At 42.4% G+C, this 26929-nt stretch overlaps 1 protein-coding gene across 1 annotated transcript in view; it reads right to left on the minus strand.

The window, feature by feature from the left end:
- Positions 1-339: 339 nt before the first annotated feature.
- LOC145353237 (solute carrier family 22 member 15-like) overlaps positions 340-26929 on the minus strand; it is a 73196-nt gene continuing 46606 nt past the window's right edge. The window contains exons 11-12 of the mRNA XM_080203788.1: positions 5007-5195; positions 340-2659 (exon numbers count right to left, since the gene is read on the minus strand). Coding sequence (XP_080059914.1) covers positions 2573-2659; positions 5007-5195 — 276 coding nt within the window. The 3' untranslated portion in view covers positions 340-2572. The remainder of the gene's footprint in view (positions 2660-5006; positions 5196-26929) is intronic.

Below are 26929 nucleotides of genomic sequence, written 5' to 3' on the forward strand. Positions count from 1 at the left end.
TCAAGTTGACTACACTTGGAAATAATCAATGGATGGTAGCCTGTCATAATCTGTGCCGAGTGCATGATTTTAAGGGAAATCTTTACCAAATGCAGAAATGTTTACAAATGCTCTTAGCTATGTAGTATCAGTAGAATTGAACATTACCATCACTAAACTAATGTAGTCCTCCCTCATTATCTGCAGTTAGTGGACTGGACTGCCTGCAGGTTCTGCCAGATACACATATTATTTAGATACTACAGAATCAATTTAAGCCACGTATATGGCAATTTATCAGCTGGTTCATTCCATGATTTTTAATGAAAGAAAACAGGATACTGAAAAATTATGGATAGTGTAATTGTTTTTATTTAGATATGATTTGGATTAGTGAATATACATATAAAGTATACAAGGCCCTAGTTTCAATTTCAAAATGTTAACATTACTGTCTATGAAAACATATAGAAAATTTACATCTAATAAAAATTAATGCACATGATACAAACAATAAAAAGAAACAATTGGGTAGGCACTTAGGAACTCCCATTAAGAATTTGCTTTCTGCTTGTTATACAAATGAGCTGCATGAACACTCTAGAAATATTCCTGGATTCACTCATGACTAAGCAGTTCTGGTCCACTGTAAGCTGAAATCAAAACAGCGTTTAGCTCCACCTATTCCAGTGACAGAAGAGTGACAGCACCACAGCTAAGTCCACCTGTGCAGAGAAGTCTAATTTCTATTAAAAATTACATAACTAAGAGATAGTCACGTAGACAGGGAAGGTGCATTAGACCCAAAAAGGCCATTTAGTACACTGATCCCAGTGTACCAGTAACTTCTGAATTAGATGGTCACATGGTAAGACTTTGGCAAGGATCTGTAAACACAGGAGGGAGTGCTGTGTCTTGGGCAATTTTAATTCCCTTCAGATACCATTTTACAAAGCTATTGGCCAACATATTTGACAATGAAGTTGACTTTTCTTTTCAAGATAAGAATGATTTTTTAAAATTATGCACAAATGAATATCAAACCTTGAATGTTTGCTAATGATATAGTGATGTGGTACAAAACCATGTAACTACGCCCTTGACGTTAGTTTCTATTATGGACAATCAAATGCTGGTTTTAATGTTTGATGATGTAATTCTGGAGCATTTCAGTCAACTTCAGCACAAAATTCTGCCTTGAAGTAATAATTCACTAGACCAGGCAAATTAAACTTTACAAGCAATGCTGTTTGGGTTCTGTATTCTAAAGTCCATCCTGTCCATTTTGTTTTCAAGTTTGTGAATAGCAAATGTGCTTAGGTAGACAAGGTGGTTCAGAAAAAATATATTTTTGTTGAATTCAACATGGGCTAATAAAAGTGTTTTCCCCCCCTTGCTGATATTATTCCTTTGATGAAGCTGGTCTGAGTGATCTTAACCTAGCTCTATAATGGGCATGGAATTATCGACACAATTTGGCACCTGACTGACCATTCAACAGTGTAAATCATAAGGTTGGCTACGGAGTGGTGAAACTTACTTGTGATACAGTCCAAGTGCTCTTTGGAGTTGGGCAGAGCAGAAGGACTTTTATTATGCACTGAACTTTGGTGCACCTAATCTGACACTAATTTTGGAAGACAAGTGTGTACACATTCCATTTTCAGCACAAATCTCTTAATCAGCATAAAAATTATTTTTCCAAGAGAACAGCCAATACCATCTTCTCAAACCAGCTATAAATGCTAGCTTCCCACGTCTGCAGGACAAATACAAAAAGCCTGAAAAAAATAGAAGTTCGCCCAGAAATCACCTTACAGGACTTCGAAGAAATTAAGGGAAGAAAAAAATTCTTATAGCAAGCAGATTGCATTTTGGAGGCATCTCAAAACATTTTATGTGGTACTTTGCAGTACAACACAGTCACAGTGGTGGTGTTAGGAAAATGCAACAGCTTTTTAGTGAGATCTTGCACTACACAAACGAGATGAACGATCAGCTAATAGTATCAATTGAGAACCAACACAAGTGTTGACCAGGACTCAGGAAGATCTCCCCGCTTGTCTTCCACTATTGCTATTGTGGCTTTAACATTTGCCTGTAACTGAAAAACTACAATGGGTCTTCCACATCTTAAACATGGTGATAATCCTGATTATGTGCTCAACTCCTAAAATGGGGCTAGAACCAACAATCTAAGTCAAAGATGAACAATTTATTAATCAAACCAAGCTGACATGTGGAGGAAAGAGGCTGGGTATCAACAAATGTATTGAGATTTTACTAAAATGCCTAAAAATGCAAGGTTCAGAATAAACAGAAATACCAACACCAGTAAAATAAAATTAACTTTGGCTCTAAAATTCACTTGCAAAATGAGACTATATTGCACCATCAGAAACAATTATATCACTGGCAGGTCATACCTTGCAAATGTCCTGAGTGTTGTAATGCCAGTTAACGCCCCAGTTACCACTGCACATTTCAAGAAATAAGCTGCATATATACTGATAAATTGGGAAAAAAATACATAAAGTGCTACTATTGCATTTTCATTGAATAGTGGACTGACTTATAAAACATTTCAGGAGCATTATTTGATCAATGTGGTTTTTTCATCAGCATCATCATCATCTTCACTCATATTATTAATGTTCTCTGCATGATTTGCATCACTTGCCTAAAAATAAATAAATAGATAAGTTGCACTCATGTGGAGCAAAGGTAACTTTCAGAGTCTTTTCTTCTATCAAAAAAAATGCCATCTTTTTTGTTTTAGACAGTAATGGAGTCAAGAACCACTACAACTGGTCAGTTCATAGGGAAAGTTGGCTTATATAACGGAGTGTGGTGCTCTTAGATCCACAGATAATCTGCAATCCAATGTGAAATGTTAATGCACGCTTGCATCCAACCACAATGGATATTCTATACTTTATTTTTCCAGGTAATAAAGATGTATTTCAAGTTATACTTAATTTTTTTCCAGAAATTAACAAAAATAACATTCACCCTTATTCCCCCTTTTGTCCAACTTCTAAGGCATTCTTTCTTTTTAAAAAATTGTCTCACTTGACCTGAAACATTAGCTCTGCTTTTCTCCACTGATGCTGCCTTAGTATTTCAAGTAATTTTTGTTTTAATTTCGATTTTGAGTATCTGCAGCATTTAGTTTTTGTATCCATTTTGTTCCCTATTTCTTTGCTTATATCCACTCCACTCCCTCTGCTCACTAAATTTTGGCGAAGTCAATCATCATTTCCTCAGAATAGAAATTGTTGCCTCAACGGGTTCTAGTTGTGTTTTCATCACAATTACTGGCATTTGATCACCAACCATTAGGTTTGATTAGGTCTATGCTAGCTTTCCACTTAGTGATACAGAGTCTGTATTTTTGTTGCAAATCAACTTAGAAAAACTGAAGCCTTGTATCTCAAAAGCATCTAACTAGAGGATTTCTAGAATGTTTGGAAAAGCCTATTATTTCTGGGTTTTGTTTCAAATGGACCAACTCAACACTAAAGACGGTGCTTAAAATTTTAAACTGCAAATATGCAAGAAGACAGCCAATTTTAAAGAAAATCATAACTGACTTACAAGGCAAACATGCATTTTGAATATGATTTGACCTAAACAGCTTGGACTTACTGTTTTGCAATCATCAGAATGCAGTCATTATATTATAAAGGTAGTCAGATTATTTTATCAGAATATCATAGCAGATACTTCTCTCAGCTTATGCCATTGTGGGTTACAATATAACTGAACAATCATCTAAGATTGATAACTGGACATACAAAAAATACAATGCTTCATAGGTCAACCAAAGATATGTAGAGATTTAAAGTTTGAAACATATCCACATTCTCAGTTACTTTTCTGAGAAATAAAATTTACATCACAGGACCACAGTATTGAAAGTAGTTCAGTACATCCACATTAAACATGTCACATTTGACAGTGTTTAAATTACCAGTTAATTATGAAATAACCACCTGTATTCGAAAAAATTGAAAATCTCCCATTTTTCCACTATACCTGAAGAGTGATCACAATTCATAAGTCAATCTATAGAGGGAGAAGATGACGTTGAATTTGCAATATTTAATTGATATTGACCCCTTCATTTTTAATGGAAATCCTTGCTGCAGAAATGGGGGTTATGGTGATAATCGCATTTCTGTTCAGTAATAAGTGACAAAATTATGCTTTCAATACAATGGAAGGATATTACCCACACTGAAATGCCATTGATTTTGTCACCTCACAAATACCTGCCATATATATCTCCTTCTCTCATCAGTCACTCCATGGCATGATTAATTGGAAAGACTATTTGTTTCAGAATTGCTCAATTCAATATGGAATGGCATTTTTCCACAATTTGAAGTTCTCAAACACAAATAGGATCTTGTATGTTTCTCTTATGCCGACCACGAATTGGATTCAAATCTGATTTTGAATTTAGTTTTTAGAGCAAACACGATGAATTTGGGTCTGTCCGATCCATGGTGTAACTTTGAGGATGGAATAACAAAAAATACACTTATAGTCCTCGTTACCAACTCAATATGTAACATTACAAAAAGTGTTTCGGGGACATGTAATTCTAAAATATTGAGAATGTTTGTCAGCTGGTCCCGAAAGCTGATACCTATCGAAATGATTGGAGGCATTTTGGGGTCAGGTAACCCCTTTCCATCACTAATGCTACCAGACTCAATAGTGAAAAATAGATTGAAGACAAAGGTGATTGTGAGGCATCAAAATAAAAACGTCAACATTAGTTTGACATAAGGAATAATACTGAAGAGTAAATAAATCTACCAGAAAATACTGCTGCAGCCTTTATCCCACATTTGTTACGTAGATGCCCATCATTGCAACAGCACAGTAACTATGGATCGGGCTTTTCGTAAAGTGGGATTTATCAAACTGCCTAGTTCACTCAATTAGAATTTCTGTCACGAGTTTAAACAGATAACAACTATTAAAGTAATGCATTTTTTTTCATGTAGATTATGTACCATTTTATTTTCCTCTGGCTTCTGTGAGACTACGTCTTCTGCAAGTGGGTGACATGCGATAATGCGCAGGTCAGTGAGACTGTCTGGAAGAACTTCATTCAATGTTTCTGGCAGCAACAAACTAAAGGTTCCTGCTAGCAGTCCAGTGATTCCAAATACCACAAAATGCAATGACCGATGAATGGATTTCTGGCAAGAGTAGTAAAGAAGATTAGCTTGTCAATGATATATGAATGTCATTTGGCTGAGAAGATATAAATGACTTGGATATTACTCAGAAGTCAAACATCGTAACCATATAAAGTACATTCCCACACTAAATAGCTTCTAATAACTAATTTTCTTCACCAGCCTGTCTCCAGGATGCAGTGTTTCACTTTTACCACATGGTAAAACAGTCCTCTAGATGAGGAAGGACTGATCAATCTGGATCACATTTTGAAGCTTTACTGAGAGTATAGGTTTAGGAGAAACTTCTGTTTACTATTAGGGTGCACTTCCATGGATATCAGGAGGTTTCTGGTGAATGCTCAAATGACTATTCTCTATTTCTGATCTCTGCCATTGCCAGCAGACTATTTATGAAAATTAATTAAGCCTACTGTAGGAGGAAAAATGGCAACCCGAGACTTACTAAATCATATAGGAGACCATGTGTCAGTCTGCTTGCAATGGGAATAATCTCCGACAATTAAGTTGGAGGTGGAAAGAGGCTGATGTACACAATTCATCCACTCATGACAGGATGTCAATTAGACTGTAAACATGAGCCAACTGACACCAGTTATCCCCAAGGCTTCCAGCATTTAGTGGTGCCTCAGAGATTAAACAGAAGTCAAACAGCTTTCTCATGCTTTCTGATGGCGGCCCAGCAAGCCCAATCAGGTTTGCCCACGTTCTTTTGCAGGTTGCTGATTCATAGGCACACACGGATCCCTCATTTGTAAGCCCCCTCTGCCCGGTTGAGGGAGTTGGCTTTGGAAAGGACTGAAGTATTGGAAACCAACACCACCAGCAACCACCCCCCACCTGCCTCTGATATCCCCCCAACCTCCCTCTCCACAATCCACATTTCATCCCATTCATCTATAAACAGGGATCCATCAACGATCTCTGGAGAAGACCTTGAAGCATTACCAGTAGCAGCCACTGCTCTTTATGTCGCTGCCCAGTGTGCACAGCTGCCAGCCATTGATTACTGGCAGCACTTGGATCTGTCCTAAATCCCAGGGAAGGCCCAACACTGGCCAGTTAAGTACCAGACAGGCACTTAATTTTGTTGGGTCTCCCGCAAGGAAGTAAAGTGGGACTCCCTCTGATACACCAGTCTGTGGATGAGACCCACGTTAAGTGCAACCTGTATATCTGGGGCCAGGGAAGAACGAAACAGTAGTTGAGCCCAATCTCATCTCCCTGAAAGTATATTTTATAGAGATGAGGGTCACTTGATAACAATTGACAAGACTCCTTGCTGATTTTCCAAAGAGGTACTTTGGTAAATCAGATACTACCTTTCCGATTAGAGTTCAACTGACTTGGTAAAGACCAGGATCTAGGTCACAGTCATCCTGTAATCATTTATTTAATGGTGATTTCAAGAATTTAAAACTAGGCCTTCAAAAGACAAATAATGAGCACAGCATAAGAAATGGAGTCACTTAATATTGCCTATGTTTAAATAAAAATATTACAAATTGGGCTATTTCTCATTACTTTTTATTAATAACTTTTCAAAGTGTAGCTTCCATAGGCAAGTGTACACATTCTACAAATCAAAATTTTACACCTCTCTGCTTTATATGCAAAATCTTTTAGCCAACTGAATCTTATATTGTGGGATTTGCATTAGAAGTACAATGAGATGCCATTGTACATTTCTGCCCACTATTGTAACAAATAGATTTATACAGATAAATTTCCTTGCCAGATATCTGTCAGCATGTGGAATGCACAAGGAGGTTTGGGGGTGGGGCAGGGGAAAGAGAGATGAGGCAGGCATTAGAGGTCAAGTTGGGGGGCGGGGGGGGGGTGGCCGGGAGACATTGGAGTTTGAGGAGGTGGAGTAGAGGCATGGAGACAGAAGGAGGGTGGGAGGGTGGAGACACAGCGGCAAAGGACGGAAGGAAGTGGTGTCCAGTCGGGTCGCTTCAGGTGGGTGGAATGTCGTGGATGGGAGATTAATTGGGCCGCAGTCATCTCATTAGATACCAGCCTGGTCTTTATAATAGTTACACGGAAGTTAAAGAGGTTTTTACGCAGCTGAAGCCAACCAACATTTGCAATTTAAATCACATTTTCCAATGGTTCCCAGTGCAGGGGGTGTTTGTCTTAACGGAATTGCCACGCAAACCCTTACCTGGGAACTTGCAAAGAGGTTTACCAATGCATCTTTGGGGTATCCCCCAAAACCAACACTGGGGAACTTGGAAGGTTTTAGGACCCTACTTTAAACTTGGCTCCCTAGCTACTTACTCCATCCCTCTACATGGCAGCATTTTGAGATTAAGCCAATTTGTTCACAATCTTGATGTCAATTTGGTCCTGAGCTAAACTTTTGACTTCATATTCCCAGCATCACTAACATTGCCTATCTGCACCTCTTTAACATCACCTGATTTCACTCATCCCAGCTCATCTGCTGCTGAATCTCTCATTCATGCCTTTGTTACCTCTAGACTCAACTATTCCAAATGCACTGCCACATTTCACGTTGGGGTCATCCAAAACTGTGCTGCTCATGATTTAACTTGAATCAAGTCAAAGGGGCATCATGGTGGCACAGTGGTTAGCACTGCTGCCTCACAGTGCCAGGGACCTGGGTTAAATTCCCAGCTTGGGTCACTGTCTGTGTGGAGTTTACACATTTCCCCATGTCTGCGTGGGTTTCCTCTGTGTGCTCTAGTTTCCTCCTGCAGTCCAAATACGTGCAGGTTAGGTTGATTGGCCATGCTAAATTGACCCTTGTGTTAGTAGGTAAGTGGGTAGGGTTAGGGGAATAGGGCCTGGGTGGGGTGTGGTCAGTATAGGCTCAATGGGCCAAACGGCCATCTTCTGTACCGTAGGGATTCTATGGAGACCCTACCTTTCCCATGTTCTGTGACTTCAGTGCATTGCCTCATGATCAAGTAACATCTTGATCTTTAGAATTCTTCGCCTCATTTTCCATCCCTCCCTGGCATCACATTTTATCTTTGTAATCTCCTCCAGTCCTAAAACCCTTAAAGTTATCTGCATTCCTCTAATTCTGGCATTTTGTGCATCCCAAGTATAATAGCTTCACAACTGGTGGCAATGCCTTCAACTGCCAGGCAACAAACTTTGAAATGCCTGCCCTACTCCTCTATGTGCCTCTACCACATTTCCCTCCTTTAAGACACTCCTTAAAAACAACCTCTTTGACCAAGTTTTTGATGATCAGATTTAATGCCTCTTTACGTGACTCAGTATTACACTTTGATTTACAATGTTTCTGAAAAACACCATGGAATTTTAAATAGTGCTTTTACAAATGCAAGTTGTTGTTATAATGACAAAAGCACTCCAGTCCATCCAGTGTCCACCAATCAATAATGGCCCCAAGCATATCAAGAGACATATCATGCACCATCTCCAGTGACATCCAGGTGTGGGTAAAACCACAGAGGACAGGCAGGTGCTGGGGTCAAATGACCCTCTCGATTATATGCTGCTTGCCTCTGTTGATGGCCAGGGTCAAAAGCAGTCCAATGAGGTAGTCATCTGATCTGCCCAATCTCGTCTGCATTGGGAGCCAAAGACCAGGATCATAGATCTGAAGTACAGCCAAAAATTGAGAAGCCATGCCATCAAAGTTATGAAATAGGAGCAATAACTTCACATACACCCTGTAGACACAAAACATAGATACTCCTCCAGGGCACAGAAATTAAAGACCATCCAGGAAACTATGAATTGACTCAAATACTTGTTAACATACGACTATTCTGTACAACACTCTCCTCACCAAATCAATAGAAAAAGGGATGACTGCTGTATAGAGAGTAATCCCTGAGGCCTTCCTGCTCCTCCAGTTGGCAGGAAGGTGCATCACATTGTATCCTAACATCAGCCAAGGGTAAGGAAGTTGAGTATGAACAGAAGCAGCTAATACAGAAAACCTCTCTCTAAGGAATCAAATGGTGCAGAAGAAACTTCTGCGAGCTGGCTTAAGTTGTTGAGACAGTGAGGCACGAAGAGGATTTTGGTACATGAGCTGTAAATTCTATTTAAGATTACAATTTAATACTTAGCTTTTAGGTGCATTAATCTATTTCTGAAGCCTAACACAACAAATCGTTTCAAAATTCTTAAGTCTGCATCAAAGCAGTGATGCACAGATAACCTGTATTCCCCTAAGGAAGAAAGCACTACCACCTGTTATCGGTGTGGCCTGACCTTCCTCAATGAAATAGATGGAGAGATCCATGCGAGTTGCGCAGGTAGTGGCCAATGATATTCTGTACCCTGAGAATGTACGTACTCTGCATAGTGCCACATGAACAAATTCTTCCTTCCCATTCTTTAACTGAGGTGATTTGCTAAATATGAGCTCAGCTCACAATGGGCTTCACGCTTGCTACTGTGGTGTGGACTTAAAACAATTGAAGCATATAAAATAAAGCAATTCTCAGCAGCAGCTCTTTCCCTGGACGCAGAATGATCAACCAAAATTGACAAAGCAGAAGATGCTAATGGATTATGTCACTCACCATTTAGGTTACTCAAAAAATCCTACCACTGACACAACAGGCAGGATTTTCTGTGCAACCCACCACGTTTCATGGACACAGCCCACCCTTGGCCGGCAGCAAGATCTTGTGGTCCCACAGTTGACAACAGGGTTTCCTATCGAATGTATCTCTCGCTGCAACGAAATCTGTGGCGGGTGCAGTTCTGACTTTTCTGACAACAAATATGGGAGGGACAATTCTCCCAAAAGTGCCGAATTGGCAGGAAAACTTGTCTCAATCATGACTGCTTTTTCAGTGCAACTTCAGAACTGAATCTCCCCACACTGTGAAATGCTGAGGTCACAATCGAGAATATCATTAAAAACCTGGGGGGGGTGGGGGGGGGGGGGCGGGGGGCGCTATCACGCCAGAGACTGACAGTTCTGGAACTCTGCACATGTGCAGTGACCCCAATTTGTCAGTCTCCCCATTCGCTGGTCAGCTAAATCACTGGCCAGCCCGGGACCCCACAGTGCTGCCCCTCCAGCCCCCCCCCCCACCCCCTCACTGTGGCAGACTTTGCCCACCTCCCGACCCTCCTGGCAGGAGCAGACCCACCCCCAGGCAGACCAGCACCCTCCCCAATTGCTGGCCTCCCTCCAGCCCAGACCAAACCCCATGCAGACAGGCAGCAGGATCCCTCATTGATCACCCCCTAGGCTGAACCTATAATAGACCCCGTCCTCTTAGCACTGCCTAATACCCAATGGGCAGTGCCAATGTGACCCAAGCATGGGCACTTTGCTCCTTGGGCAGTGCCAGGACACAGGCTGGTACTAACAGGGTGCCCATGCCCAAGAGCACCACCTCTGCTGCCCAACTCTGGGGGGCCCCTGATTGTCCCCCCACTTCACTCCAGCAGGATCTTCCACTAGTTCCTTGAGTGTGGGGAGCCACTCTAAATCCCACCAGAGTGAAGTACTCTTGGTGGGGTGGGAGATGCTATCAGGCTCAGCAAGTTCTGTGTCGGGCCCGATAATGACATTTAAATTACATTTAAAATATATTTAAAACAAATTAAAATCACTTACCTCTCTTCCTACCATTTTCCAGCATGGTCCCAACTGCACCTGTTCCCTGACTGTGGGATACATGCATGCATCGGGAACACATGCGCGAATCCTACAAAATAGCCAGTGTGCGATTCTCCTGACTGGACCTGCCAGAAAATTTGTGGGTCGCGATGGGACAACCGCCCCCGTGGTTTCTTCATCGGTGCAGTTTTTTTAATTAGCAGTTCAAACAAACTGGCCTAACTTTGCCCTAGTTTTACCCTGTACATAGGTAGTGGTCGCATCAGGATAGCTAGTTTCTATTCTTGAGCATAAAAATCATCACAGTATGCTCTTTCCATATTTAAAAATCAAACAGCAGAGCCACAGGAAAGTATAATTGGTTGAATTTGAAACAGGATGAATCCTAAACCTGCTGCAGGAAATATGAAATCTGTTCCCTCAGTGCCAATTAGATGCAAATGTTCTTGACAACCCCACCATCACAATTAAAATAAAGTAATAGAATTTTTGAGAATGGCAGTAGGAAGACATCTAAATTTTAACTAGATCAAAAATAGAATTAAAAGGGAGTTTAGAAAATTATCTTTACATAGAGGCTTGTTAGGATTTGAAATTCTCTGCCTCAAACCATTGTTTAAACAGATGATTACATAGCCGCTTTATAAAGAAAAACAATAAAAAGCATATTGGAAGCAAGTAAGAGACTGGAATTAAATTAGGTAGTTCATGGAATAAAACAATGGCATAAACATAATATACTGCTTTAAGTTGCACATTCGATAATTGCAAATTTGACTCAACATAAAGACTCTGTCAAAAATGACAGACGATACATGCAGTTGATAAGTGAAGTTTTAGCAGGCTCCCTGCTGGGCGCCATGGCCTCCCCAGGTCTCCGGAATTCTGGAGTCATCAGCTCCGTGTTAATTTCCAGCACAAAGCTGATTGGAGTTTTTAAATCCCAATTTAAATCTGATTAGTGGGCTGCTCTGGGACCGCTAGCCTCTCCATTCTCTTTCTCCCGCCGATCTCCGCTCTGACAGATCGGCACATGCGCAGTGGCCCACTTAGCGCTATGCTGCCAGTCTCTCCAGTGGGAATAGGCCCCACCCCCAGATTTTTATCATGATTTACGCTAGAGCACTCTGATGCACACAGTGTGGTAGATTAATTATGGAAATCCCACTGAAAAAAATGCAGGATTTACTCCAGTTGTTATGCAAATTCAGCACTTAGAATTTTTTTGAGAGAATCCCTGTCCAAATCGATGGTTCAGAAGTATTATTGTTTTAGATATCTGTTATTGCTCTACTGTAAAATTATTTTTTATTTATTAGAATTCATAAAAAATGCCCATTATAGAAACAATGGACACTGACCAACCTGTATTTACTTGTATTCAAATGAGTAGCTGTTAAAGGTATCAACTATTGAATGCTTTGGAGATGTTTTTCTATTGCACATTTAATTAACATCCTGTGGTTATAAACATAAAATTAATAATGAGAGAATTCAGAATAAATTTCATCCAACTCAATAAGCTATGTATGGAAATAATTTCATGTTTGGATAATTTACAACGTGAAATCAAATTATCCCATAAAGTTTCAAATATAAATTAGAATGTGTTCTAAATACTTTCACTAAAATTCTTTCATTGACATGTCTCTCCTCACCCACCCCACTTCAATACAAGACTTGAGCCTTTGATCCAAGGCCAGCATTGTTTCACTCTTTTCCCAAATATAATACAATATCTAAAGCTAATATCTAATAATAAGAAAAAAAGTCTCCCTGCCTGAACTCAACTTGTGGTTTTAATAGCTTTACAAAGGTACGAGGCTCCTGTCATTCAAATTTTTTTTTGAAGTGGCTAAGCAAAACGTACTTCTATTTTTTACCAGTGCAAGATCACAATGTCATCTGAACACTTTCTTTGATTTAATGCCAGTTATTAATACAAGGCCAACATATTAGCAGCCAGGATCACCTGTCAACATTTCCCTTGTTCCATCTCAATTGGACAAACTCCTGTAAGCTCATAAACAACAGGGAGTCTAAGTGGATCACTGGCTAGATCTTTGGTTTTCACCTAGCAAATTAACTTAACTGGCAATGTAATTGGCCACCAAGTGGGGCCACAGTTTGAAATATTTTTGATTCAAATCTGCACTGGCAGTTCTAATCTGTTGTCTCAGAAATATGCCAAGAGTTTGCAGTACTGAGGAAATCTTCGTAGTGACAATTTCAGAGACCAGTTATCCTTAACGCATGTGCTTCTTACAGAATTTATATTTACACCTATATGACATCACAAATAGTTGTTCCTGGACCAAACTATTTTTACATACAATGGGAAGGATGAAGTCAAAATTTGTTGAACGTCATACAAACATTTTTTTAACTACAGGTCATTCTTCCTTATTGCTGTGTTTAGGAGCCTCCCCAATGTCAAATGATCTATTGGGCCAAATGGCCTGAAACTGCTATAAATGACTCTTTGACAAGATAAATAAATGAATGCCTCTACAAGTTTTTCCTCAGTTTTTTTTTAAGAAGCATGAAAAGTGGGTGTTGTTTAGGAACACGGTAAGTAGAAAATAACCTAAACCAAGCACTGAAAATATTTGCAACATCTTAATTACTCAAAATAGCGTAAAATATATTGGCCCAATTTTGCAATCATAGGATCAGCACTAAAAGCTATCCCCAAATAAAAACTGCCCATAAAGATTTAGTGGGGTTGGGAAGTTAAGATTTCCCTTTTCTGATACCAGTTTCAAGTCCCTCCTCCAGAGGAACTTGAGAGTAACAGGGCATGCAACAGACAAGCTGATCAGCCAATTAGGTGAGAAAATTCTCAAGAGAGAGCAAAGCAGCAAGTAAAAAGCAGGAAATATAAACCATATTTAAATCATTGCACAGAAATCAAAATAAAGAATGAGGGAATCGCATAGGATTGAGGTTGAAATATAAATACCAAAACAAATGTAAACATTAAAAACAAACTGCCATTTTTTAATATGTTTATCTGAGGAAATGGGATCCCATTCTTGTAGCTTTTCAGGGTCAAGCAGTTCGTTCAGCAGTAATTATGACTTACTAATGCTGTTAACTACCCTGACTGAACTAAGCTTAACTTTATCTTGCTTCTTTCAGCAGGATTAATATGCAAGGAGCTGAAATTCAATACAAATGAGTGATTTCTAAATGATTCCATCTGCTCACTGACATCAACTTCTACATTACGTTTAAGTGCACATTTGGCAACGCCAAAAGTTGCTTTCAGTTTTAAGCAGTAATAACTGACAGCTCTGCTGTTAATACTAACACAAATTGTAGACCAAGTTGTCCAAAATGTAATCAAACTTTTTAAGCTAAATGCTTGCACTGAAAAAGTGACAGGTAATTCATACTGCACATAATCATGTTACAAGAAAAATCTGGCATTTAAAAGTTTGTATTAAATAATTTTTAAAGAACTCTTCACATAGGATAAATTTCACTTCTAGAAAACACACTGTAATTCTGACATCACAACTAAAGAATAAACAATTGACAAACTCATGTAAATGGCCCAATCATCCTACGCTGCTGTATTATTATGCTGCCCCCAGCACTGGCAAAAGCACTGCATTACAAAGAAGGTAGCACATGTAACTCATGGAGCATAGAGACTTCTAATAAGATGACTTCCTGCATCACCAATGGCAAAGGGAGCTAGGAAGAAAGTTAAGAAATCGTACTTCAAAAGGTAGTGATCTCAGGATCACTACCTGTGACTTTTACAAATCAGAGTAGAAATGACAAGATATATCAGATAAATACGTGGCTGAAGAGATGACGTCAGGAGGAGGGTTTCAGGCTCCTGGGACATTGGGGCCAGTTCTGGGGGAGGTGGGACCTGTACAAATTGGACGGGTTACACCTGGACAGGATTGGGACTGATGCCCTGGAGCACTGTTTGCTAGAGCAGTTGGGGAGGGTTTAAATTAACAAGCCGGGGTATGGGAACCTATGTAAGGAGTCAGAGAAGGAAGGAGCAAGGACGAAAGTAAAAGGTAGAAAAGAGGATAAGTGATAGGAAGAGAAACCAAGGACAAAGTTCAAACAGGGCTATAGAAAAAAAATATTGGGAACAAGGCAAACAATGTTAAAAAGACAAGCTTAAAGGCTATATGCCTTAATATGTGGAGCATTTGCAATAAAATGGATGAACCAATCATGCAGATAAATATAAACAGGTATGATATAATTGGGATTACAGAGACATGGCTACAGAATGACCAGAGGTGGGAATTGAATGTCCCAGGGTATTCAATAGTTAGAAAGGACAGGCATAAAGTGAGCCTGCACATGCCAGTGGGACAGAGCCTGCAACCACAGTGAGTTTCAGCCAGAGTGAGGGCATCAGGAATTTGGAGCTGAGTGGGAATTCAGTACAGAGGGGAAAGAGGTGCGCATCTTTGGGAGAAGCAGACCTGCAGGGAGACTGAAAGGCAAGTAAGAGGTAAAAGGAAATCAACCTGTGCCATCATAGCCAGCAGGTAAGTGATTGGTTGGTAACTGTTAAGTAGTTTTTTTCTTTTCTTTTTATTCTTAGCATTTAGTCGATGTTGTACATTACAATAGTATTTCTGTGTAATTTCTGTGGTTTATAGTTTGTGAAGATTACATTCAGTAGTAAGGAGGAGCAGAAAAGGCCCTGAGTGTATTGGGTATAACCTGAAACAAAATATCTCTCAAAAGTTTAAACTAAAGGGGTAAAACATGACAGGAGAGCTCCAAGTCGTGGTTTGCTCCTCTTGTTCCATGTGGCAGGCTGAGGACAGTTCCAGTCCCCAGGGTCAGCATGTGTGCAGGAAGTGTCCCCAGTTACAGCTCCTGGAAGCTCGAGTTTGAGAGCTGGAGTGGTGGCTGGAGACATTGTGGTGCATTTGTGAATAGCATATACAGAGAGGTGGTCACACTGCAGGCTCAGGCACCACAGGCAGGAAGGGAATGGGTGACCACCAAACAGAGCAAGAGAGATAGGCAGGTAGTACAGGAATCTCCTATGGCCATTCCCCTGCAAACAGATATACCGCTTTGGATAGTGTTGAGGAGAATGACCTGTCTGGGGAAAGCAGCAGCAGCCAAGCTTGTTGCACCATGGTTGGTTCCGTTGCAGAGGGGAAGGGTACAAAGCGTGCCAGTGCAACTGTAAGGGGGATAGATGGGTGTTTCTATGGCCACAAATGAGACTCCAGGATGGTATGTTACCTCCCTGGTGCTAGAATCAAGGATGTCATGGAATGGGTACAGGACATTTGAGGGGGGGGGGAGGGTGAACAGCCAATGGTCATGGTACACATCGGTGAAAAAAGGGATGAGGCCCTAAAAGCAGAATACAGAGAGCAAGGAAGAAAGTTAAGAAATCAGGCTTCAAAAGGTAGTGATCTCAGGATTATTACCGGTGCCATACGCTAGCCAAAGTAGAAATGACAGGATATATTGCATAAATACTTGGCTGAAGAGATGGCATCAGGGGAAGGGTGTCAGATTCCTGGGGCATTGGGATCAGTTCTGGGGGAGGTGGGAACTGTACAAGTTGGATGAGTTACACTTGGGCAGGACTGGAACTGATATCCTAGGGGGGCTGTTTGCTAGAGTGGTTGGGGAGGATTTAAACTAATATGTCAGGGGGTTGGGAACCTATGTAAGAAGTCAGAGAAGGAGGGAGACAAAAACAAAAAGGTAGAAAAGGGAATAAGAAAAAAAAAAGTGATAGGCAGAGAAACCAAGGACAAAGTTCAAACAGGGGATAGAAAAAATATTGGGAGCAATGCAAATAACGTTAAAAAGACAAGCTTAAAGGCTCTGTGTCTTAATGCGCGGAGCATTTGTAATAAAGTGGATGTACTAAATCGCACAGATAGATGTAAATGGGTACGATACAACTGGGATTACGGAGACATGGCTGCAGGATGACCAGGGGTAGAAACTGAATGTCCCAGGGTATTCAACATTTAGGAAGGACAGGCATAAAAGGAAAAGGTGGTGGAGTGGCACTGCTGGTTAAAGAGGAAATTAACACAATAGTGAGAAAGGATATTGGTTCTGGCAACGTGGAGTCTGTATGGGTAGAGTTGAGAAATACCAAGGGGCAAAAATATTGATAACTGTCATACATAGACACCCAAACTGCAGTGGTGATGTCAGAATGACATTAAATATGAAATTAGACATGCATGTGATAATGAAATATCAGTGATCATGGATGATTTTAATCTGCACATAGATTGGCAAATCAAATTAGCCACAATGCTATAGAGGAGGAATTCCTGCAGTTTATACGGGATGGTTTTCTTGACCAGTATGTGGAGGAACCAACAAGAGAGCAAACCATCTTAGGCTGGATACTATGTAATGAGAAGGGAATCCTTGCCAATCTCGCTGTACAAGACCCCTTGGGGATGAGCGACCATAACATGATAGAATTCTTTATCAAGATGGAAAGTGAAGTAGTTGATTCGGAGACTAGGCTGCTGAATCTTAATAAAGTAAACTAAGAGGATATGAGACGTGAGTTGGCCTTGATAGAACGGAGTTACTTAAAGGGATGACAGTGGATAGGGAGTGGCAAACATTCAAGGAATGCATGGGGGAACTGCAGCAATTGTTTATTCCTGTCTGGCACAAAAGCAAAATGGGTAAGAGGGCCAATCCATGGCTTATAAAGGAAATTAGAGAGAGTATCCGATCCAAGGAAAAAGCATACAGAAAAATGTAATTTTCTTGGTCAAGAAAAATAATAGGTCTGAGGATTGGGAACAGTTTAGATTTCAGCAAAGGAGGACCAAGAGATTGTATTTTCCCCTTAATCAAAAGTAAGCTTGCAGGGAACATAAAGTCTGATACTAAGAGTTTCTATGGATACGTGAAAAGAGGGTGAAGACAAACATAGGTCCCCTACAGACAGAAACGGGGGAATGTAAATTAGGGGACAAAAATGGCCAAGCAACTGAATACCTACTTTGGTTCCGACGTCACAAAAGAGGAAACGAATCAAATGTCAGAAATGTTGGAGAATACAAGATTTAGTGAGAGGGAAGAACTGAGAGAGATCAATATTACTAGAGAAAGGGTGCTGGGAAAATTGATGGCATTGAAGGTGGATAAATCCCCAGAGCCTGATAATCAATATTCCAAAGAACTTAAGGAAATGGCTCAAGAAAGAGTGGATGTATTGATGGTCATCTTCCAGGATTCTACAGACTCTGCAACAGTCCCTGCAGACTGGAGAGAGCGAATGTCACTCCAATATTCACAAAGGGAGGTAGAGAGAAAACGGGGAATTATAGACCAGTAAGCTTAACATCGGTCAAGGGGAAAATTATTGAATCCATTATCAAAGACTTTACAGCAGAATATTTAGAAAGCAGTGGCAGCATTACACAAATTCAGCATGGATTTGTGAAGGGGAAATCATGCTTGACAAATCTGTTGGAATTCTTTGAAGATGTAGAGTTGACAAGGGGGAAACCAGTCAATGTGGTATATTTGGACTTTCAGAAAGCGTTTGACAAAGTCCTGCACAATAGATTATCATGCAAGATTAAAAAACATGGGACTGGGAGAAGTGGACTGAGATGGATAGGAAACTGGTTGGCAGAGAGGAAACAACGAGTAGGAATTAATGGGTGCTTTTCAAATTGGCAGGCAGTAACTAGTGGGGTGCCACAGGCATTGGTGCTGGGACCTCAGCTATTCACAATATACATTAATATGTTTTGGATGAGGGAACAAAATGTAACATCTCAAAGGATGGGAGGGTGAACTGCAACAAGGATGCAGAGATCCTTCAGCATGAGCTGGACAGGTTGGGTGAGTGGGCTAATCAATGGCAGATGCAGTATAATTTGGATAAATGTGAGGTTATTCACTTTGGAAGCAAAAACAAGAAAGCAGATTGCTACCTGAATAGCTGTAAATTGAGAGAGAGGAGAGTACAGTGGGACCCGAGTGTGCAGCGGCAGGTGCAATAGGCAGTAAAGAAGGCAAATAACACGTTGGCCTTCATTGTGAGAAATTTTGAGTGTAGGAGCAGGGATGTGTTGTTGGTGAGGCCACATCTAGAGTATTGTGTGCAGTTTTGGCCTCCTTTTCTGAGGAAGGATGTTCTTGCTCTTGAGAAAGTGCCGCAAAGGTTTACCAGGCTGATTCTGGGGATGGCGGGATTGATGTAGGAGGAGCGATTGACTAGGTTAGGATTGTTTTCGCTCGAGTTCAGATGAATGAGGGGGATCTCAGAGACTTACAAAATTCTAACAGACTAATTAGGGTAGATGCAGGGAGGATATTCTGAAATGATTGGACAGTCCAGGACCAGGGGTCACAGTCTGAGGATTCAGGATAGACCATTTAGGATGGAGGCGAGGAGACATTTCTTCACCCAAGGAAGTGGTGAACTTGTGGAATTCATCACCACAGGAAGTAATTGATGCCAAAGCATTGAACGTATTCAAGAGGCAGCTGGATATAGCACTTGAGGAAAAAGCAGGATTAGGCTATTGAGTTGGATGATCAGCCATGATCGTAATGAATGGTGGAGCAGGCTTGAAGGGCCTATCTTCTTTGGTTCTAAATGCTCACAGAGATAGTGTAGGATCCACATAATTTTATTCAGGTTGTGAGGGGACTGACGATCCTGTTCTATATGGTGCCAATCACTGTTGCTCCATTACTGAACACAACGGGTGGAATTCTCTCAAAAAAATTCTAAGTGCCGAGTTCGTGTGAAAACTGAAGTAATTCTCGCTTTTTTTTTTAAGGTGGGAGTTCAGAAAAAAAAATTCCACACATCGTGCACTCTAGAGGCCACCAGCATGAATATCATTAAATTTCAGGGGGCAGAGCCTGTTCCCGCTGGAGAGGCTGAAATCACAGGTTACTGCACATGCACCGATCTGTCAGTGCCATGATTGGTGCATGCACAGTTGCCCCACACTGACAGCCGCTCGACTGCTGGTCAGTTCCGCGACCCCCGCAATGCCATCTCTCCACTCCCTTACACCCCGATCCCTCCCCTCTGGCTCACCACAGCCCCCAAGCCACCTGACCTCCTTGCTTCCCCTACCGATCCCTATGCGGAGTGGTTGTGAGACACCCAAACAATTGCTCCCCTAGGCCCCGCCCCTGGCACACTCTGGCCTCTAGGCCCCTCCACATGCCCCACCTCATTAGCACTGCCCCATGCCCAATGGGCAGCGCTAAGGTGTTCCCTGGGCAATCACATTTTGCCCCTTGTGCAATGCCAGGATGCCATTGTGCAGGGGGCAACCTCCCGTTGCCCAACTTCACCACTCCAGTGGAGTCCGCTGTTAACTCCACAAAAGTGGAGAGCTACTGTAATCCCCGCTCGAGTGAAATACTCTGGCAAGTAGGAGATGCTAGTGGGCCCGGAGACTTCAGTCCCGGGCCCACTAATTGTATTTAAATTATATTATAATAACCACGTAAATGATCTTTGCGCCTCCCCACTGATTTCCAGTGCAGAGCAATGCTGTTGGAAATCTGGCACTTTGAGACACAAGTGATTGCGAACGCTTGTGTGAACCCCATGTGACAATCTCCCAGCCCACTGCACTAAAAAATTAGTACAGTGGGATGGGAGAATCGCAGCTAACATCCAGGCCAGTATTCTCATGTAGACTTTGCTAATAACATAAAGGACATTATCACACCTGCTCAGATAATGGCATAAATAGTACCACATGACACTCACTCAACCACCTGCAAATTTTATGTTGAATGAGTGGCGTGCACCTAACCATAAATCACATGAAAAAGCAGAAGACTTTCAGTGTGCATCACAACATCTTCGCCCTTGGCCACAAGATTATAGTCAGCGAACGCACGTGGGTATCAGAAGTGCATCCAACAATTAAACAGGCAATTAAGTCTATTAACAACACAATTGATTCAATTTTTTTGTCACCTACACAATTTAGTACTTGTTGCATGAGCAACATGAGCTTTTTTTTTCCTTCATTTCTCAACCAGGGGTGGGAAAAAAAAAGACCAGAGCATTGGATGAGAGTATTGTTAAGAGTGGCACAGTGATTAGCACTGCTGCTTCACAGCATGAAGGCCTTGGGTTTGAATCCCAGATCAGGTCACTGCATGTGGAGATTGCACATTCTCCCCCTGTCTGCATGGGTTTCCTCCAGGCGCTCTGGTTTCCTCCACATGCCAAAGACGTGCAGGTTAGTTGGATTGGCAATGCCAAGTGTTGGGGGTGGCTGGCTGGGGTAGATGCATGGTGCTACGGGGATAGGGCCTGGGTGGGATTGTAGTCGGTGGAAACTCTTTGGGCTCAACTGGCCTCCTTTTGCACTGTAGGTTTCTATGGTCTATGGTCCAAGAGCTCAGATGAGAGTTTTCTGCTGCTCTCATATTGAGATTTCATACCTTTTCTTGTAGTTTCTGCTGAAGCATTTGGATTGTTAGCTTTGTTTTGAGGACTCATTAGTTTTGTCAACTTTCGGGGGATTTTTGCTGCGTGTACCTTTCACAGCAAGAGATAATGCCATCTGCATTTCAGCAGATAGAGATTTTGCATTCCCCTGGTGAAGATTAAGAAGGGAGAGGAGGCGTTTGCAGGCAGCATGCAGGGTAAAACCTGTCAGAGGAGAGGCGCAGGCACAGTGGGTGCAAAGCCAGCAGCAACAGCAAGGTGCAGATACTGCAGAAGACACCACTATCCTACTGCCAGAACATACAGGCAGAGATTTAGCTACCTCAACATGCCTAAGGTCCAGTGCTACAGGAGGCTCTGCCTCTCTAGGGATACCTAGATATCCATATGCTAGATAATTGAGCCTCCAAGTGTGTAGGGGAACACAATGCCAGTGGCTGTAAAAGTCACAGTAGCTGCTGACATTTTCAATTCCAGATCTTTCCAGGGAGTCACTAGGAGATCGATGTGCAATGTCCCAATCAGTTGTCCACGGTTCCATCAAGCCACTCACCAAGGCTCTCTTCAGATGGGTCCTCACATTCATTCATTAGTGGGCAGATGAAGCGAGTCAAGCCGAGTGAGCCAAATACTTTGCAGCAATTATTGGGTTCCTCAACATCCATGGTGCCATAGACTGCACTTATACAGCTATTGAAGAGTCAGTGGGTCAGCCAGGTGCCTTTGTGGAAAGAAAGGGCTTACACTCCCATGATGTGCAGATAGTATCTGACCACAAGACACAGATTCTTTAAGACCGTGCAACGTACGCTGGCAGATGCCACGGTGCATACATCTTGCAATGCTTCAAGATATCAAAGTTGTTCATGAATCCAGCTTAGCTCTACGGTTGGCTGCTGTGTGACAAAGGATATCCCCAGAAAAGGCGACTCATGATGGCACTCCACAAGGACACAGGCAGGAGAGAGATACAACAGGAGTTGTGCCTCCACAAAAGGTGGTGGCTGAGAGGACCATTGTGCTACTAAAGATGGGTTCTACTGCCTGGACAGATCAGGGAGTGTGCACTGCTTCATCCTCCAGAGTGATATAACTGGTGTATGCTGCTTCACTATTCTCATCCTCCATGGGTTCCCATAATCTGGCTCTGGTAAAGTGTGGTTATGAGTTACAAAAGTTACCAGCTTCGAGTGTGTGGTGCCCTGGATACGACGTTGACAAAAGAGTAATAAACTTGTTGGGCCAGGACAAAGATGAATGTCATACTATTTTCAGGTGACATCCTTTACTGATTTCCACAGAATTGTATTGACACACCTTGCAGTTCTGTAGATTCTCTTTCGCCCAGTACCTCCACTTGGGAGAAAGGAATGGGTCTTCGCAGGAAAGGACTCTTTTCAATATGCTCCCACTTTTCATTTCTTACACACGAGATCAGATGGAACTGCTACCTCCTACTTCATAACGTGGTTCAAAAATTGAGCTTAAAAGGAGGCTTTAGATTTATTCATGCCTAGAGAATTTCTTTTTAAGACTGCATAGAATAATAGTAACTAGAAAATATTTCAACACAGAAATATATCCCTGTTTTAACATTTTAGTGGAGCCAAAATGATTTTCAGCACAAAGGCTGTGAGTTGTGGTTTTTGTAAAATAACAACTTTATCATTCTAATTTAACAAAAAGCTTAAAAAGGAATCTGCAGGCTTGAAGAACAAAGGACAAAAAAAAAGCCTGGGAAACAGGCCCTTCGGCCCAATGAGCCCACGCCGCCATTCTAACATTACCAGTCCCTCCCTCCACCCATGACCCTTATCTATTGTTTTTATGGCAATCCACATTGAGGGAAACTAATTTAGGGACAATTTATTACTTCCAATCAGCCTAACAGCACATCTTTCGGGTGTGGGAGGAAACTGGAGCACGTGGAGAAAACCCACGCAAGCACAGGGAGAATGCGCAAACTCCCACAAACACTGGCCCAAATCCATGTGTCTGCACAGCAAACAGTGATAGTCACTGAGCTGTTGTGTTGCCCAGCATCTAGTCCAGTTTAAACACACACTAACGACATGAAGCACTAGGCCACTCTTGAACATTCAGGAGCAGCCCAAGTACGACCCATCACGTGTATGCCCCTCGTTGGACAAAAAGGCGGACCAACTTAAAACCTGTGAATTAAAAGAGAAAAACATTATCATACCACATCCTTTTACATTACCAGGGACGTCCCAATGCTAATGAACCTTATTTAAAACAATCTCCTATATCCTCCCAACTCCAACCCACTCATGTGCCTGTCTAAGTTACTTTTAAACAATTCCAGCATGCCTGCCTCCACCACCTTACTTGGCAGAGCATTCCATACCCCCACTACCCTCTGTGTGAAAAACCTCCCTCTAATATCTGTGTTATACCTCTCCCCCCTCACCTTAAGCCCATGGCCCCTCGTACTGTGTGTCTCTAACATAGAGTAAACAGAGGTAAGCTATTTCCTATCTATACCCTTCCTAATCTTATGTACCTCTATTAGATCCCCCCTCAGTTGTCGTCTTTCAAGGAAAAACAGCCCCAGTTTGCTCAATCTTTCCTCATAACCCAGTCCTTCCATACCAGGCAACAGCCTGGTAAACCTCCTCTGCACTCTCTCCAGAGTCTCCACATCCTTCCGGTAGTAAGGCGACCAGAACTGGACACAGTACTCTTAAATGCGACCTAACCAACGTTCTATACAACTGCAACATTAGACTCCAGCTCTTATATTCTATACCTCTTCCTATAAAGGCTAACATACCATAGGCTTTCTTCACAACCTTCTCCACCTGTACTGCCACCTTCAAAGACTTGTGCACTTGCACCCCCAGTTCTCGCTGCGTTTCTATACTCTTCATAGGCTTACCCTTTATCATATAACTCCCCCCTACATTATTCTGGCCAAAATGCATCACCTCACATTTATCCGGATTAAACGCCATTTGCCATATATCTGCCCAATATACCAGCCTACCAATATCTCGTTATATTGCCAGATACTGCTCCTCACTGCCCGCCAATCCAGCCATCTTAGTGTCATCTGCAAATTTGCTGATCACACCACTTACTCCATCTTCCAAGTCATTTACATATACTACAAAAAGGGGTCCCAGTACTGAGCCCTGCGGCACACCACTAGTGACAGACCTCCAGCTAGAAAAGGACCCCTCCACTACTACTCTGTCTCCTCTTAGCAAGCCAGTTCTCAACCCATCTAGATACCTGGCCTCGTATCCCATGAGCCTTAATCTTTTCTACCAACCTACCATGAGGGACTTTGTCAAACGCCTTACTGAAATCCATATAGACACCATCAACGGCTCGTCCTTCGTCGACCGTTTTTGTCACCTCCTCAAAAAATTTTACCAGATTCGTAAGGCAAGACTTCCCCTTTACAAAACCATGCTGCGTATCCTTAATCAAATCGCAACATTCTAAGTGCTCATATATCCTATCCCTAAGAATCCTCTCCATCAACTTGCCTACCACTGACATCAAACTCACCAGCCTATAGTTACCCGTGTTATCCCTCCTACCCTTTTTAAACAATGATACCATGTTCACTATCCTCCAGTCCTCTGGGACCTCACCTGTGTCCAAAGAAGAGACAAAGATTTGCGTCAGAGGCCCAGCAATCTCATCTCTCGCCTCCCTAAGCAGCCTAGGATAAATGCCATCAGGCCCCGGAGATTTATCAGTTTTAATGCTGCCTAAAAGCCCTAACACTTCGTCCCTCGTAATTGGTAGTTCCTTCAATTGGTCTAAAGCTCCCTCGATGACCATACCAGACATCAAGCCCCTCTCTTTCATGAATACCGACGCAAAGTATTCATTTAGGATCTCCCCCATTCCCTCGGACTCCAAGCACAATTCCCCTCCTCTGTCCCTGAGTGGACCGATTTTTCCCCCTAGCCGCCCTTTAGTTCCTAACATAGGAGTAAAACGCCTTTGGATTTTCCTTAATCCTACCTGCCAAAGCCATATCATGCCCCCTTTTTGCCCTCTTAACTCCCCTTTTGAGATCCCTCCTACTCTCCCTGTACTCCTCCAACGCTCTCTCTGTTCCCAGTTGCTTAGACCTGACATACGCCTCTCGTTTCTTCCTGACCGGGTCCTCAATATCTCTAGTAATCCACGGCTCTCTAATCCTACCTTTCCCATCCTTCCTCCTAACCGGCACAAGCCTTTCCTGCACCCATTTCAGTTTTCCCTTGAAAGACTCCCACATGCCTAACGTGGACTTGCCCTCCAACAGCCTATCCCAGTCTGTATCCCTAAGCTCCTGCCTAATCCGGCTGTATCTAGCCTTCCCCCAATTTAGCACAATTTAGCACTCATCTTTTTCCATTCGTATCCTAAAGTAGACAGAGTTGTGGTCACTATCAGCCAGATGTTCACCTACTGCAACCTCAACCACCTGACCTGGCTCATTGCCCAGAACTAAATCCAATATAGCCCGACTAGAGAGGGGGCTATCTACATACTGCTCCAAGGACCCTTCCAATACACATCTTACGAATTCCTCCCCGTCCGAATCCCCAGCTCTAGGCACCTTCCAATCCACCCCAGGGAGATTAAAATCTCCCACTACAACAACCCTGTTCTTCCCACAGTTATCCAAAATGTCTCTACATATACCCTCTTCCACTGCCCGCGGGCTGTTGGGCGGCCTGTAGTACACCCCTAGCATAGTAATCGTTCCCTTCCTATTCCTCAACTCCACCCACAGAGACTCAATTCCTAACCCCTCTATATTATCCTCCCTCTACACCACTGTGATGTGCTTCCTAACTAACAGCGCCACTCCCCCTCCTCTTTTCGACCCTCCCGTCATGCCTAAAACACTTATACCCAGGAATATTTAGCTGCCAGTCCTGCCCTTCCTTTAACCACATCTCCGTCACTGCCACCACATCTAAATTCCTCGCGAACATTAAGGCCTTAAGTTCATCCGTCTTACCCGTCACACTCCTCGCATTAAAACAGATGCGCTGAAGACCCTCAGGCCCACTCGGATCCTCCTTCTCCTGAGAGATTTTCCTATCATCTAGACTTACCCTGTCACCCAACTTGCTCCCAATCCCAGTGCCTACTGAGCTGTCCCCCCCTCCATATTGGTTTAAACCCTGCCGAAACACTCCAGCTAACCTCCCAGCTAAAATATGTGTGCCCTTCCCATTTAAATGTTCCCCATCCCACTTGTATAGGTGCCCTTCCCTCACAAAGACTTCCCAATGGTCTACAAAACTAAAACCCTCTGTCCTGCACCAATCCTTCAGCCATGCATTCAGCTTTAGGATCTCATTATTTTTATCCCTGCTATTACTGGGCACTGGCAGCAGCCCAGAGAGCGCCACCCTGGAGGCCCTGCACTTCAGCCTGGCCCCCAACTCCCTGAACTGCCTACATAGATCCCCACTGCTCTTCCTTCCTACGTCCTTCTCTCTTATGTATATAATTACATCAGCCTGGGTCCCTTGGCCCTTCAAAATCCCCTCTACCCTCTCTGACACATCCTGTACCCCTGCTCCAGGGAGGCAGACTACCATCCTGGAGTCCCGCTTTTGCCCACAGAACCGCCTTTCAATTCCTTTAACCCTCCCATCCCCCACCACTATCTCACATCCAGCCCCCTTCCTTCCCTCTGAAGCATTCTGGTCTTCCTCT

This window comes from Carcharhinus amblyrhynchos, chromosome 15 (genome assembly GCF_965287045.1).
Source record: "Carcharhinus amblyrhynchos chromosome 15, sCarAmb.v2.hapA, whole genome shotgun sequence".
Taxonomy (NCBI): domain Eukaryota; kingdom Metazoa; phylum Chordata; class Chondrichthyes; order Carcharhiniformes; family Carcharhinidae; genus Carcharhinus; species Carcharhinus amblyrhynchos.